This window comes from Ictalurus punctatus, chromosome 13, assembly GCF_001660625.3.
Source record: "Ictalurus punctatus breed USDA103 chromosome 13, Coco_2.0, whole genome shotgun sequence".
Classification (NCBI taxonomy): domain Eukaryota; kingdom Metazoa; phylum Chordata; class Actinopteri; order Siluriformes; family Ictaluridae; genus Ictalurus; species Ictalurus punctatus.
The window spans coordinates 26497501-26514154 of record NC_030428.2 but is presented as its reverse complement, the minus strand read 5'-3'; the positions used below and the strand labels follow the sequence as shown (position 1 = coordinate 26514154).

At 44.2% G+C, this 16654-nt stretch overlaps 1 protein-coding gene across 4 annotated transcripts in view; it reads left to right on the top strand.

The window, feature by feature from the left end:
• Positions 1-16654, top strand: part of thrab (thyroid hormone receptor alpha b) — a 158898-nt gene that overhangs the window by 53435 nt on the left and 88809 nt on the right. For all 4 annotated transcript variants that reach the window (XM_053685276.1, XM_053685278.1, XM_017483581.3 and 1 more), the window contains exon 2: positions 7226-7300. In XM_053685276.1, the coding sequence (XP_053541251.1) occupies positions 7226-7300 (75 nt within the window). The remainder of the gene's footprint in view (positions 1-7225; positions 7301-16654) is intronic.

The following is a 16654-nucleotide window of genomic DNA, read 5'->3' as shown; positions in this document are numbered from 1 at the left end:
CATCCATCCCTCCATCCACCCATCCATCCATCCATAAATCCATCCATCCATCCCTCCATCCATAAATCCATTCATCCATCCATCCCTCCCTCCATCCATAAATCCATCCATCCCTCCATCCATAAATCCATTCATCCATCCATCCCTCCATCCACCCATCCATCCATCCATAAATCCATCCATCCATCCATCCATCCATAAATCCATCCATCCATAAATCCGTCCATCCGTCCATCCATCCATCCATAAATCCATCCATCCCTCCATCCATAAATCCATCTATCCATCCATCCATCCATAAATCCATCCATCCATCCATCCCTCCATCCATAAATCCATCCATCCATCCATCCATAAATCCGTCCATCCATCCATAAATCCATTCATCCATCCATCCATCCATCCATCCCTCCATCCATAAATCCATCCATCCATCCATCCATAAATCCATTCATCCATCCATCCCTCCATCCACCCATCCATCCCTCCATCCATAAATCCATTCATCCATCCATCCATAAATCCATTCATCCATCCATCCCTCCATCCACCCATCCATCCATCCATAAATCCATCCATCCATCCCTCCATCCATAAATCCATTCATCCATCCATCCCTCCCTCCATCCATAACTCCATCCATCCCTCCATCCATAAATCCATTCATCCATCCATCCCTCCATCCACCCATCCATCCATCCATAAATCCATCCATCCATCCATAAATCCATCCATCCATAAATCCGTCCATCCGTCCATCCATCCATAAATCCATTCATCCATCCATCCCTCCATCCATAAATCCATCCATCCATCCATCCATCCCTCCATCCATAAATCCATCCATCCATCTCGGGGCACGAGGCGGGGGACACCCTGGACGGGCTGCCTCCCCGTCACATGGCTAGACAATCCATTTATTGTTTAATATAAGTGATATAACATGCTAAGAAATGTAAAAAGAAAAAAAAAAAAACAGGACCCCCCCCCCCCCCCCCCCGCATCACACCTGACATTGACCTTTTCCTCAGGTTAATCAGGTCCACGCAGTAAATTCAGTTCCATAAAAATACTGAGCAAATATCTGTAAACACTCGCATAACAGATGAAATTTTCGCCGTATACAATCGTGAACCATGAATCGTCTGAGCTCGTCACGTCTCAAACTCTTCTCTAATTCTTCAGCACGCATGATCCCGTAGCGCTTCCAGCGATCGCCTCGGACGTCTTTTTATTCGAACTAGCCGTCCTGTACCGCCGGCGCCCGCTTTAAAGAGCCCTTCTGATGGCGTTCATTTTCCCCTAGTCGACTTTATAGGACGTACGTTTTATACACAAACCACCGTCAGTAAAAACCTCCTCCTCATCTCCGATGACTCCGCGAGGATTAGAAGGACGTTCGAAGGAGTTCTTGCTATTGGACTTGTCGTGAGAGAGGATTTCATTGTGAACAGAACCACGACTGAGCTGTGCTCCTTCAGGATTGATGACCTCTGTCGAGGAGAGTCGTGTAGCGCAAAGAAATATTTTTATTTTCCCTTTCTTCAGCTGTTTGGGATCTGTTGGCTTTACGGAATAATGTTTGGTCAGTAGATTTCCTCTGACATTCGGGAGTTTAATCTTATTGTCACAGTGTTGACCTAGATAACTTTTCTCTTTTTTTTTTTTTTTTTTTTTTTTTTTTACACAGCAATTTATTCCCTTCGTGATGCGGAGAAAAAGCTTACCTCGGCATTCAGAGGTGCGTATGAAGGAGGGGGAGGGGGGAGCGCTACATGCTGCAGTGGGCCATGTGCTAGCTAGACTTTTTTTTATCTCCTTTGTGCTGGATCATCATGTTTCACTGAGAGTTTCTTTACTCAAAACGTCCACTGAGGGACGTTTCGCAAAAGTGTCTCGCTGGCAAAAGTTTATTTCTTTATTTATTTGTCGTAACTGGGACGGGGTTCGGTTTTAAAGACCGCCGGAGGACTAAAACCCGGCCTGTTTCCACACCGGATAAAACGACGTACGTACTAGCGGCGCTAGTTTACGCTATAGTAAGGAGTGAAACGTCGCGTCATGCCGTCGGAGGAAAATAATCGACGGTAAATTCGATTCGACGTGACGTGACGTGACGTGACGTGATCTCAACGTCGCTTCTTTTCGAAAAACAGCACGTCCTGAAGCGTTTGCATCCTTCTTCTTCTGTCGCAGCGACCGCATCCGACAACGACGAAGATTCCTTTAGTAAAATACGACATTCCACTACGTTTTTATCCGTTTACGGTTGCGTTTATCGTCGTGGGACTTCAGTGAAACCAGTTTGCTCGCGTTCTCACTTACCTTATAGCGGCTACGAACGATCCTTAGCGCTTCAGCCTCTCTTTGTCGCTTTCGTGACGTTAATAAGATCATTAAAAAAAATAAATAAATAAATAAAAAAAGCCGGAAACTCCTAACTACCTAAAAAACTTGACCTCTGAGCATTACAAAAAATGCTGACACTGGAGACTCCTTCCATACTTTTCAGTGACTTGTAGATGGAACTACTGTCAGACCTGCCGCTATAGTAAACGAATCGAGGACCGACAACCTTCTGACCAATCACAATCCAGGACTCAACGGCACCCTGGTACGACGTAGAGCGGCAACAGAAATGCGTAGAATGTTTCCCAGATACTTCGAGGAGTTTCTAAGAGGACTGGATTTATCGAGCGTTGGCGCGATACTCAGAACTTAGAAAGATGGAGTGAGGATAACGGACACTCGCCTGATAAATGAGTGCGTCAGGCAGTCTGTGGCTATGGTGAGAGGTTTGATAAAGAGGACCCCCACCCTCTCCCAAACCCTCCACCCTTCACAGGCTCAATAACACTACGGGGATTTATTGCCCAAAACAGTAAGCTAATACTGCAGGCTTTCAGCTCACTGGCTTTAGATCTGCTATCTGTCTCCAGCGTCAAGCCGTTGCCAGATCTGTAATTAAGACCCGGGCTTTGTTGGCAACCTGAGACTGAGACCTTTTCTAAAGACAGAACCCCATTTTCCATGTGAGCATCCCTTTAAAGAAGCTGAATGTACAGGGAAAGGTCAGACTCGACGGCAAACTTCTTCCCGTTCGATTTTTTTTTTTTTTCCGCGACCGGTCCAGCGCGTGCGATTCATTAATCGCCGTTCTACTCGGATCGAATATTTACCGAGGATACGCGGCACAAAGGAGCTCATCCTGCTTCGCGTCGTCCTGCCCGCTAGGCTACAGTCTGGCAACTCATCGGATTAAAAAAAAGAAGAAAAGAAAAAAGAGAGAAAAGAAAACAAAACCATGAATTGTTGGAAGAAGAAAAAAAAAAAGAAAAAAAAAAAGCGGAGACTCGTGTCGCTCATCGAACAGCAGAAAGGATCCGTGGTGAATTTTTTCGACGATTTCCGTCCTGTGCTGTGGATACCGTGACGGACGGCCCTGCGGTTTTCCTGCTTAGATTTTTTCCCCCCGATTGGCACTCCTGTACATAGTTTCATTTCTGAATTTCCATTTGTGTGTGGCCTTCTAGGCAGTGCAGCATATGGTACTGGGTAGGAAAGACTGAAGAAGCGTTTTTCTTTTCTTTTCTTTTCTTTCCGTGAATGTTATTGCAGCAGGTTTAGCTGTAGCTGGTGCAGTATGGATCAGACCAGACGAGCGGATTTCTCTTTACCGTATAGCGTAGGATTTTCAGAGCTGAGGAAACGGACAACCTGACCTCTGACCTCAGCTCATCGGTGGTGAATTAACCATGTCAAGAGGGCCATCCTCAGGTCTGTACCTCCAGACGTCCTCCTGCTGTTTACACACCCTGCAGGCCTGGACACAAGGTCTTCACTAACATGCCCTCTATCCTCTTTAAGATTTATTTATTTATTTATTTTTTTTTCGGTAGACCCGATATTGATACTGACATGAGTGACCATCAGGGATCATTTTATCTATCTGAGGTTACATGGATTAATTCTTGTGTGCCGCTAGTAACGAACTCCTCAAGCTGTGTGTGATGTTTAAGATGTGACGATGTTAACACTGTAGCTTTAATAGAGAGTGTCCGGGCGTGCCTGGCGTCATCGTCGAGCGCGCTTATTTAAAACGTGCACAAGGTGCCAGGCAAGGTGTTTACACATAGTATCGGATAATGATAGTGAGTCTTAGGCTCTGGGTTACTGATCGGAAGGTCGGGGGTTCAAGCCCCGGTGCTGCCAAGCCGCCACTGTTGGGCTCTTGAGCAAGGCCCTTAATCCTCTCAGCTCCAGGGGGCGCTGTATCACGTCTCTGCGCTCTGACCCCAACTTCCTGACAGGCTGGGGTATACGAAGAAAAGAATTCGACTGTGCTGTAATGTACACGTGATTAATAAAGACCCGTCATCGACAAAGTGCTCAGGTCGAGCGGGTGGCCCACTGATCGTAGGGTTGGCGGTCGGATTCCCGGCCCACGTGACTCCACATCCCGAAGTGTCCTCGAGGCGAGACACTGAACCCCACGTTGCTCACGATGGCACGTTAGCGCCTTGCATGGCAGCACTGGTGAGAGTGTGTGAGTGTGTGAAGGAGAGAGCATGGAGGTGTGTTAGATCACACTGGAGCAACCCTTGTTTTCCAGGTCACGAATGTCTAGGCCTGTTCTGCGCTTGCTAGATGACAGATATTTTCGGAATGTACATGCCAATACCTGCTGCAGATGTTTGTGGGCTGTGCGAGGAACCTGTGCGAGGAACGATCTAACGGGAATGTGGTGTATTTGAGAGAAGGGTAAGATTTCTGCGAGAGCGTCTGTCTGAGGTTCGAGTGGACAGGTTGTGAGCATGGCTATGCGTGTCCTTTATATATATGGCCACGCCCCCGTTTTACAACAAAACAGCGCTGGCTTTTCAAAACCTCCGAGTGAGTGTTGCAACGTTTTATAAGAAATGTCTCTATACCAGTGGCACCGTCTTCAGAGTTCTGCGGTCAGCTGGTTGTTCTGAAGCGCGGTAAAGTGGGGAAATTTGGTCCAAAGGTGTACGAGGTGTGTAATTCTAGCCCGTCTACAGCCACGTTGGAGCCTTGACTTTCATAACACACAGCATGATGAGTAAAAACACAACGGATATAATTAACATCATTCTTTCATTCCCTTCTTCCTTCCTTTCTTTATTCCTTCCATCCATCTTCATCGATGTACTTCCTTTTTTCCGTACTTCCCTCCTTCCTTCCTTCCTTCCTTCCTTCCTTCCGTCTGCATTAATGTACTTCCGTTTTTCTGTACTTCCTTCTGTCCTTCCTTTCTTGTCTCTGTACTTCCTTCCTTTATTTCCTTCCTTGTTTCCTTGTCTCTGCACTTCCTGTCTTTTTTGTCTCTGCACTTCCTTCCTTCCATCCTTCCATATGCATGGATGTACTTCCTTTTTTCGGGAGTTCCTTCCTTGCTTACGTCCTTGTCGTCCTTGCTCTTCCTTTCTTTTTTTCTCCGCACTTCCTTGCCTCCTTCTTTTTGTCTGAACTTCCTTCATTCCTTCCTTCCGTCTGCATTGATGTACTTCCTTTTTTCCTTCCTTCCTTCCTTGTCTCTGCATTTCCTTCCTTCCTTGTCTCTGTACTTACTTCCTTTACTTCTTTCCTTCTTTCCTCCCTTTTTTGTCTCTGCATTTCCTTCTTTCCTTGATTCTGTACTTCCTTCCTTTACTCATTTCCTTCTTTCCTTACTTCCTTCCATCTGCATTGATGTACTTCCATTTTTCCTTCCTTCCTTCCTTCCATGTCACTGTACTTCCTTCCTTCCTTGTCTCTGTACTTCCTTCCTTTACTTCTTTCCTTCTTTCCTTCCTTCCTTGTCTCTGCATTTCCTTCTTTCCTTGTCTCTGTACTTCCTTCCTTTACTTCTTTCCTTCTTTCCTTCCTTCCTTGTCTCTGCATTTCCTTCTTTCCTTGTCTCTGTACTTCCTTCCTTTACTCATTTCCTTCTTTCCTTACTTCCTTCCATCTGCATTGATGTACTTCCTTCCTTACTTCCTTGTCTCTGTACTTCCTTCCTTCCTTCCTTCCTTGTCTCCGTACTTCCTTCCTTTCCTTCTTTCCTTCTTTCCTTCCTTCTTTGTCTCTGCATTTCCTTCTTTCCTTGATTCTGTACTTCCTTCCTTTACTTATTTCCTTCTTTCCTTACTTCCTTCCATCTGCATTGATGTACTTCCTTCCTTCCTTCCTTCCTTGTCTCCGTACTTCCTTCCTTTCCTTCTTTCCTTCTTTCCTTCCTTCTTTGTCTCTGCATTTCCTTCTTTCCTTGATTCTGTACTTCCTTCCTTTACTCATTTCCTTCTTTCCTTACTTCCTTCCATCTGCATTGATGTACTTCCTTCCATCCTTCCTTCCTTCCTTCCTTGTCTCTGCATTTCCTTCCTTTACTCATTTCCTTCTTCCCTTCCTTCCTTCCATCTGCATTGATGTACTTCCTTTTTTCCTTCCTTCCTTCCTTCCTTCCCTGTCGCTGCAATTCCTTCTTTTTCCTTCTTTCCTTCTTTCCTTCCTTACTTCCGCACAAGTTCTCGTGCGTCTCTTGTGTGTACACTTCTCATGGGCCGAGGTGTGAACACTTCTCTTAAGTCATTTAACGTAAAAAGCTTTATTGTCAAACTAACCGCAGATCATCCAACGGCAATACATTTCTTTTCCCTTTTGTTCTCAGACGGGCGTGAGATGTCGAGGACAGACGGGTGTGAGACGACAGTCCATAATTAGTTGTGTGCGCATCGGCGGGGAATTGTTCGAGACCTTTTCGAAGCGTACACAGTGTACTCTCGGTACAAAACGGGGCGACGTCACGCCGATTAACTGCTGCGATCTTATTAACTGTAATTACCCACTGAATAGAGCCGCCATGACGATGTGGATGAACTAGCTATTGAAGGAGTCTTACAGGATAAATTTCCAGTGTCGACTTAACACCCGTGTGTTTACTCATGTCTAATAGGGCAATTATACATACTGTAGGTGTTCGTAAAACCCTGAGGGTTTTATTGGCGCTTCCAGAGCCGGTTAGATGAAGAGAGCAAGCTATCCCGGTACATTACTCGTGAAGAAGTCACGCTGTCGTCATGTCGTGGATAACCTCGAGCTGGATTTGGGAATTTGCCTCCGTCCTATTTTGCTCTTCTATATCATGTTTGTTTTTCACACGCCGCACGATTCCCATGCTTCCTCCGTTCCCGCTCTTGACAATACTGTTTTTTTCCCCTCTCAGGGTGCTTGTGAGACGTCCTCGAGGACCCAGCCCAGAGAACACAGCTAACCAAACACACATCTCAGAGCTACACTGGTAAGTACCAGTGACGTCATAAATTCCTGTGAGACACATGCTGATAAGCGGGCATGCAGCAGACTGCGATATTCATCTTGCACATTTTTGTTAGTGTGGACTTGTCAGATATCATCACTGCTATAAAGACTGAGGCTGCCTAGGCATGTTAGGGATGGGAGAATAAGGAGAGCCATCATGTACAATGTTAGAAAAACTAAAAATGGTTCCTCAAGATGATTCTCTTAGGATAGATAGCCCAAGAGCTCGGCATTTATTTATTTATTTTTCTGAAAGGGAACTCCTCTATTTTAGCGACTGACTGAAGAACCCTTTAGGGCGTTGGATGGAACTACATGGTTCCCTACTTTGGGTGAGAAATAAGAGTAAACACTTTCAAAGTTCTCTGAGGGTTCTTTTAACAGTTCTAGTTCTGTAAAGAAGCTTTACAAGTCGTTGTTTTCTTTTTCCTGAGAGAGATCCTCCGTATAGCCCTTATGAGGTTCCCCTGAAGGAATAATCTGAAGAACTCAGGTTCCTTTATTTGGAAAACATAAACGCCTTTTAGGGGGTTCCCCTAGAGGAACAACCTGAAGAACTTCCTTAAGGGGTTCCTTATTGTGTAAAAATAAATAAGTAAATAAATAAATGTAGGGATTTACGTAAACCCATTGAGGGGGTTCCCCCTAGAGGAGCAAAATTAGATTCATTTCTTTGGGGGGGGGGTTTAGATCTCAAGGATTCTTAGCAAGTGTAAGATCCAAGCTTCCTGTAGAGGAAAGTTCTCTGTTCTGGGGTTCTCCACGGACCATTTTTAAGCGTGAAAGCTCTTCCAAAAGCGTGCTTGAAAAGTTCTTTGAATGTTTCTTTGAACGCTCTACAAAGGGCTGTACTTGGAAACTTTAGGGTGAATTTGTACTATTTACACACACCATGGAGATAGAGGCCTATATATACATGATTCTGCGGAGGACCAGTCCGGAGAACCTCAGCCCGTCACGCTAAGTGATCTGCTGCCAAATAAGATCTCTCGCTGTGAACCAGTGACCGTTGAAATATGTGACATGCCTCCATTTCTAATTCTTTGCTGAGAGATTTATGCTGTGTGCTTCCAGTGTGTTCTTTGAGCGAGGCCAGTGCTAATCAGGAAGGAAGAATTCAGTTCCACCATGCGTCTCAGCATGTCTGGGACATTCAACACGGTTATAAACCTTTCTCTGCGTATCCACGTTCACACTGTTCGGGTCGATGTTTGTTTGTCCGGAAGTATACCGATAGCCAAACCGCCATGCGAATATTGTCGTCCTTCGCCAGGATTTGGATACCATTTTGTCCTGTACTGAAGATGGACCGACGTCCTATGTCTCACTGTATCAGAGGGAAGTAATTGTAGCGTAATCCTGGCCTCATGTAATGAAGCTTCTGACTCAATAATGCTAGCTATCATGGAGATATTGGAGGAAACATTTCAGAATGTCCTGATGTCCTTCGCCGTCACGCAAAGTGGGTGAGATCCATTCCAGTCAGGGGGAATGAAGTGAACAAGTGGAAGCGTCTGTCAGCCTGATCAGACCGGCCACTTTGCAGACAGGATTAAAAATCATTTAGAGTTCACTGACTGAGAGACATGTGGTTGGTTTTCTGTGAAACAAAAGACACTGAGCTGATTGGAAATGGTCTCTATCATCAAATTAGTGGGACAATGGACAGTTTGTCCTCCCGCCTGGTCCGTCGCTCACTCTTGCTCATCGTTTTGCACACAGATTGCTTTTCACGTTCCTCAGTAGTTCTTTGAGGGTTCTTTGAATCCTTTTTTTTTAACCCTTGAAATAGATATCCTCTGTTGTACTGTAGGGTTTTACATAAACATGTTAACGTCTCCCCTAGTGGAACAACCCGTCGAACTCTTACAACTTGTAGATGTTCTATTGTGGTTTTTTTGTTGTTGATTTTTTGCAGTTAAAGTGCTACCTAATGTGCCTAAAAAGATTTTATTCACTATCTAGCTATAAAGGGTAGTGATGTAAATACCTGTACTTGGTTTCCATGTTTATCAGAATATCAGGGTTCTTTTTTCCTGAAAAACAAAACAAAACAAAACAGTTTGTCTAGAGTTCTTTGGATGGGTATTGGGTTGTACTTCAACGATGTAGGTTCTCTCGCTCTTATAAGTTCTACGTAGAACCTTCAAGAATTCCCCTGAAAGAACAACTTGAGGTAGGGCTGCAACAACTTATTGATAAAAATCGATCATAATCGATACATAAAATAATAATTATGGATAATTCGGGTCTGTGACGTCACTGTGGAGACTGTGTTAGGTTAGGTTAGACCTAATCCATACCCATACCCTAACACAAACCCTAACCCAAACCCAAACCCATACACAAACCCATACACAAACCCAAACCCATACCCTAATCCATACCCATACCCAAACCCATACCCTAACCCATACCCTAATCCATACCCATACCCATACCCTAACCCAAACCCATACCCTAACCCAAACCCAAACCCATACCCAAACCCATACACAAACCCATACACAAACCCAAACCCATACCCTAATCCATACCCTAACCCAAACCCATACCCAAACCCATACACAAACCCAAACCCATACCCTAATCCATACCCGTACCCTGACCCAAACCCATACCCTAACCCATACCCTAATCCATACCCATACCCTAACCCAAACCCATACCCTAACCCAAACCCATACCCTAACCCAAACCCATACCCTAACCCATACCCTAACCCAAACCCAAACCCATACCCTAACCCATACCCTAATCCATACCCATACCCAAACCCAAACCCATACCCAAACCCATACCCTAACCCATACCCTAATCCATACCCATACCCTAACCCATACCCTAATCCATACCCATACCCTAACCCAAACCCATACCCTAACCCAAACCCATACCCTAACCCATACCCTAACCCAAACCCAAACCCATACCCTAACCCATACCCTAATCCATACCCATACCCAAACCCAAACCCATACCCAAACCCATACCCTAACCCATACCCTAATCCATACCCATACCCTAACCCATACCCTAATCCATACCCATACCCTAACCCAAACCCATACCCTAACCCTAGCGTTTTTAATGCATTAAAGCTTGTGGACAATCAGTTGTTTTATTTTGTTTTTGTTTTCAAAATATAAAGTTTTTTTTTTAAAGGCAAAAAAAATTGTAATCCGAATTAATCGATCGATCGGAGAAATAATCGACAGATTAATCGATCATTAAAATAATCGTTCGTTGCAGCCCTTAATTGAGGAAACCCATAGGGTCCTGTATGATTTTAATGTGTCTTTCGGTTCTTGCTGGTCGCATCTCATCACATCCAATCAGATAGCGCACACCAGGGGTGTCTGATCTTATCTGCAAAGTGCCAGTGTGGCTGCTAGTTCTCATTCTGGTCAGTCAAAAGCCATACCTGATTCTACCTGTTGATCGTAGCCTTCAGATAGTCAACTATCAGCTGCGACTCCTGCTTGGTTGAAACAAAAAACCTGCTGCCACACTGGATAAGATCAGACACCCGTGGCATAGGCAGATTGTAACAGCTCTGGTTGGAGCATCAGTGCAGCGCAATGGCAGCGTGTGTACTATTGCTGCCTCTCAACTCCAGAATCCCTGGTTCAATCATGAGCTTGGGCTGCTGTTAGTTTCCTCCAGGTTCTTCAGGTTCCCTCCGTCTCTGATTGGTCGTTTGGCTCTGTAAATTGCCTTGGGGTCCTATCCAGGGTGTATTCCCACCTTGGGATTGGCTATGGCTATCCACCACATCCCTAACCAGGACAGAGCACTTATTAGAAATGAATAAATGAAAGAAATCATGTCTTGTGGAATCGCAGTGTCTTTTGACTGGCAGGAACTTCTCATGATATATCGCTTGCCTGCGACTTGAACGAACATTTTTAATCTCTGAAAGGGTGGAATACCTCATGTAGCTCCATGTAATCTCTTAAACTAGGACACGCGAACAAATCCATGTATTGCGCAATTGTTTGTTGGACTTCTGAGAAATTGTTCATGCTGTGTTCTTCGAGCTGTGCAGTGAGGCGTGTACTCGAGCTAACAAGCAGCAACATTTCAGATTTCCCCTCAAAGCTGATTGGCTCAGTGCCAACATTCTGGTCAATTGAACATGTTGAATACATGACTGAGACAACAAGCATGTGTTCGAGTACTCTCATTCCCCGAAATGAATTTATATAGTCTGTTTGGGTTCTCAAAAAAAAAAAAAAAAAAACTACTGACAACAAGTCATGCTTGTGTGGCTAACATCTGAATGAAAATGCTATGAAAATGCCAGGTTTAAATGTGAGGTGATGTCACTTTGTGTACATTGCAGGGCTCGACATTAACGCGTGTCCACTTGTACAGGGCATGTGAATTTAAGACAGTTTTCTCCTTGAGCGCCATCAAGTCGTCCTTTTATGTAACTTCAGCGCTTCCGGGCACGTGAACAAAAGCGCGGATCTCATTGGTCGGCCAGTTTTTGACGTGGCGCGTCAATTGAAAAAATTTGACGCTCTGGGAGTGAGCACTCCCACTGACAGCCTTTGGGGCGTTAAACTGACTGTTGTGAATAGGGCTTACAGTGTAATGAGCTGATAGAACACTGATGTGAGTATATTACTTATAAATAATTATATTTACACCACCATTTTTTCCCCCTTTTTTTTAACAAATTTACTTGTCCGAAGGACAACCACATGACAGTGCTGCATTCTATACAGCCCTGAATACAATACAGCTCTGTGCTGCCCTTCCTTCAGTTATGTCAAAGTATTTCCACATGTCACTGGCCATTTTCGAAGCTATAAGATTGCTAGCTTGTGGTATAGCTCTGGTCAAGAATAAGAGGCTCTAAATGTTCTTGTAACTGACTCTGAGATTATTGCCTGTCTTTGTAGACTGTAAGTTTCTGCCTCCATAGTTACTGTAACCAATCAGATTTCCTTTCTAGGCCACAATGCCTCTGTAACCATCTGAGCAGCAGTTTGTGTCCACTGCTGTAACCACAGCTCCTACTCACAATGGCATTGAAACTAATAGCAACACAAAGCTACTGTAAACAGTCATATTGCAGTTCCTGCCCCAAAGACCAATGTACCCAATCAGACTGCAGTTCCTACCCCAAAGACCAATGTACCCAATCAGACTGCAGTTCCTACCCCAAAGACCAATGTACCCAATCAGACTGCAGTTCCTGCCCAAAAGACCAATGTACCCAATCAGACTGCAGTTCCTGCCCAAAAGACCAATGTACCCAGTCAGACTGCAGTTCCTGCCCAAAAGACCAATGTACCCAGTCAGACTGCGTATCCTACCCCAAAGACCAATGTACCCAGTCAGACTGCAGTTCCTGCCCAAAAGACCAATGTACCCAGTCAGACTGCGTATCCTACCCCAAAGACCAATGTACCCAATCAGACTGCGTTTCCTGCCCAAAAGACCAATGTACCCAATCAGACTGCAGTTCCTGCCCAAAAGACCAATGTACCCAATCAGACTGCAGTTCCTGCCCAAAAGACCAATGTACCCAATCAGACTGCGTATCCTACCCCAAAGACCAATGTACCCAATCAGACTGCGTATCCTACCCCAAAGACCAATGTACCCAATCAGACTGCAGTTCCTGCCCCAAAGACCAATGTGCCCAATCAGACTGCGGTTGCTTCCCAAAAGACCAATGTACCCAAATAAAGCTTTTATTTGTTGCATACATTACAGTATAGTGAACATCTGTTCTTTGCATATCCTAGCTTGTTAGGAAGTTGGGGTCAGAGAGGCAGGGCAGCTCCTGGAGCTGGTAGGGTCATACTCAAGGGCCCAACCGTGTCAACTCGGTGGTTCTGGGGCTTGAATGTCCGATCTTCTGATCAGTAACCCAGAGCCTTAACTACCGAGCCACCCTTGCTTACCCATAAGAATTCTGTAACCAAATTGCCACTGTAACCAATGAGACTGCAGGTCCTGTTGAACTGCCATTGTAACCAATCAGATCTATAGTTTCTGTCTAAAATGCCACTGTTACCAATTAGACCGCAGAAAGCAACGTTTGGTAAAAATGTAATAAACAAATGTGGAAGACTTACACATAAGCAAATGAATAAATGATTACGAATTCACACAATTTCTGCATGGTCATGACTCTGATCATTGAATTCTTGTGTCTTTTTTGTAGTCTGTAATTTTTTTTTTTACATGTATTTTTGAAGCTCATAACTTATGACCAGTCAAGTCTAGTTCAAATCGGATTATTCTGAAGCGGCTCTGTCGAGTTAATATTTTATACGTCACGGAAACCTCTCTAGACTCATGTAGAGACTCGTTTCATATATAAACTCGTGTCAGTATAGAAACCAGAGTCAGATGTGACTGTGAGACGTTTTCCACGTAGGGAGTTGGGAGGTGGGTGGGGGTGGGGGTGCGGTCAGAAACCCCACATTAGGAGGTGTGTTTGTGGTGCGACGTGAAGGGAGTGCGGGCTTAACACTGATGTTATAGTCATCAGGGCCTCACAATCCAGATTTAGACGCAAGACGCGTCTGTTTCTCGGAGGTTGGGGGATGGGGAGGGAACTGCAGGAACGATGTTGCAGACCGTCGCTCATTTACAGCCGAACATTCTTAACACCTCATAAATGTAACTTGCCACCAGGACTCCAGAACCCCCAAGCTCCCAGCATGCCAAGCTCGAGTCGAGCGTATAGCCTTTCTATACGCGTCCCCCCAGTAATAAAAAGACACGATAATGGTCTGATCCGTCGATCATAGATTACAGGACATGGTTATGGGAGGAATGACTTAGCATGCGAGCTGCGTTAGCACAGAGAAAGTACAGAGTACTTCCGCCTTCTTATACAGAATGCATAAAGAAAGTCTGAACTAAACTTCATAATGAGAGATATGATAATATCATGTCCATATTGCTATATTAACATCATAATACTCTTCTGCGTATTCTTTTATTTGTATATATCTTCAGGTGGCAGCGTTTTTTCAAACTCACCGTTTTACTATTCACCCTTACTTAGTTAAATACTTTCTTTCTTTTTTTTTTTTGTAAGAATTGAATTGAAACAATCTTTGAACTTATTTAAAAACAAAAACGAAATACCACCGGACATGCAGTCTGATAGGTAACATACAGTCCCCTCTGAAAGTATTGGCACCCTGCGAGGGGACCGTAGCAGCACGACGTCGGGGTCCCAGACGAAGTCCAATACACTTCCTCTAGGTCATTTAGTTTATAGGTGACCTCCCATGTTTGTGTTTTGATTTTTATTTTATTTTATTTGAATTTTTTCCATTATCCCCCGGCTCTCGGTTAGCGTTTGTGAGTCTCGTCTTGTCTTGTACGACTGAAAATAACTGCCCCCCGGGGGGCATCGCCAAGATGGCCGCTGAGTGAACTTTGGACAAAGACTCTTGTAGTGTGTTTTTATTCATTTATTTGTTTGTTCATTTTCGAGGATGAATTTTGACACTATCCTGTCATTGTGAGGGCGTTCAGTCCTTTTTGGTCCTCACGAACAGCTAAGTATTTGTACACACACACACACACACACACACACACACATGTTGAAGAAGACCCTTCCATCCTGCCAGACTTTGCCTACCACTGTTAGTGTGTGTGTGTGTGTGTGTGTGTGTGTGTGTGTGTGTGTGTGTGTGTGTGTGTGTGTGTACATATGTGTTCTATATCTCCTTTCTTTCTTTTCTATTCATTCTTTTATACAGTCACCAGTGGAAGTTTCAGGCCATGCTATTTTTAACATAACGAAGAAGGGGGGGGGGGGGGGGGGGGGGGGGGGGGGGGGGGTGTGTCTCTATTTACTGTTCTTGTGTGCGTGCGTGTGTGTGTGTGTGTGTGTGTGTGTGTGTGTGTGTGTGTGATTTTGGACTGAATCAGTTTTATGGCTTTCTTTATTTAAATCTTTATATTTATCACTCTTTATAGTGTTTTATATATATATATATATATATATATATATATAGACAATACATTTTCTCCAAAACTAAATATTAACTAAGTAAATTATAAAAAACGAAACAATATAAATATTTGTATAATAAATGCATAATAGACGCATGTATACAAATCGTTTGACGCCTCGATCTATACGTCTGCATCCGTTTTGCACGCTCGCCGTCCACTTTATTAGGAACGCCTATAGCTGCCGATTCATGCAGTTATCCAATCAGCCAATCATGTAGCAGCAGCGCAGTGCATAAATAATCACGCAGATCCAGGTCAAAGCTTCAGTTAACGTTCACATCAAACATCAGAATGGAACCGTGGAATGGTCGGGATGGTGGTATCAGACGGGCTGGTCTGAGTATTTCAGAAACTGTTGATCTCCTGGGATTTTCACACGCAGCAGTCTGCAGAGGAAAATGGCCAGGTTGATTCGAGCTGCCAGGAAGGATATAGCAACTCATATAATCGATCTTTACCGCCGTGGTGAACAGAAAAGCATCTCCGCGTGCACAGAACATCAAACACTGAGGTGGATGAGCTGCAACAGCCGAAGATCACATTGGATTCCACTCCTGTAGAAACGTTCCAAGTAGAAACGTTATAAAATTAACAATCAAAGAAATGAATATATAGGTGTGTGTATATATATATATATATATATATATATATATATATATATATATATATATATATGTAGGTTTGTATAGCCTCAGCGGTATGTTGTTCATACAAATGCACTGCTTGGAAGCAATTCAAAACAGCTTATTCAAAGCTGCAGAGAAGACGCACACACACACACACACACACACACACACACATACACATACATAGATGCATTTCTGTGCATCTGGAGGCGTGCAGATTCGGACAAAATTGGAAAGCGTCAATTTATCCCGAGCATAAAGCCTGCACCATTTCAGTGAAACAGCAGCAGCAGCAGGACGTCCCTCATTTCACTAATGGCTTTAAATGTTTGCTAAATTGTTTCCTTTTACACCAAAGACTAACACGAAACAGCGTCAAGCCAGTCGAGAGTGCAATCCAACACGGCAACCTGTTATTAGCCCTGGTGCTCATACAAATAAATAAATACATACATACATACAATCGTCGACTTCATCAAACCCACCTCGTGAGAAATCGGTATCCGTCACGTCACCTCACTGACGTCGCTGTGCTATCCGGGATACGTTTCGACTCGCTCGATACCGCCGTTACTTGTTAGCTCCATAAACCTGGACATCTGGACAGCGCTCCTAACGAAGCTCGACCACCAAACACGCCTGGAAAACACGTGTCGGTTTGATTGATTATTTTTGCTGTAATAACGACACCATGAAAAAAAAAAATC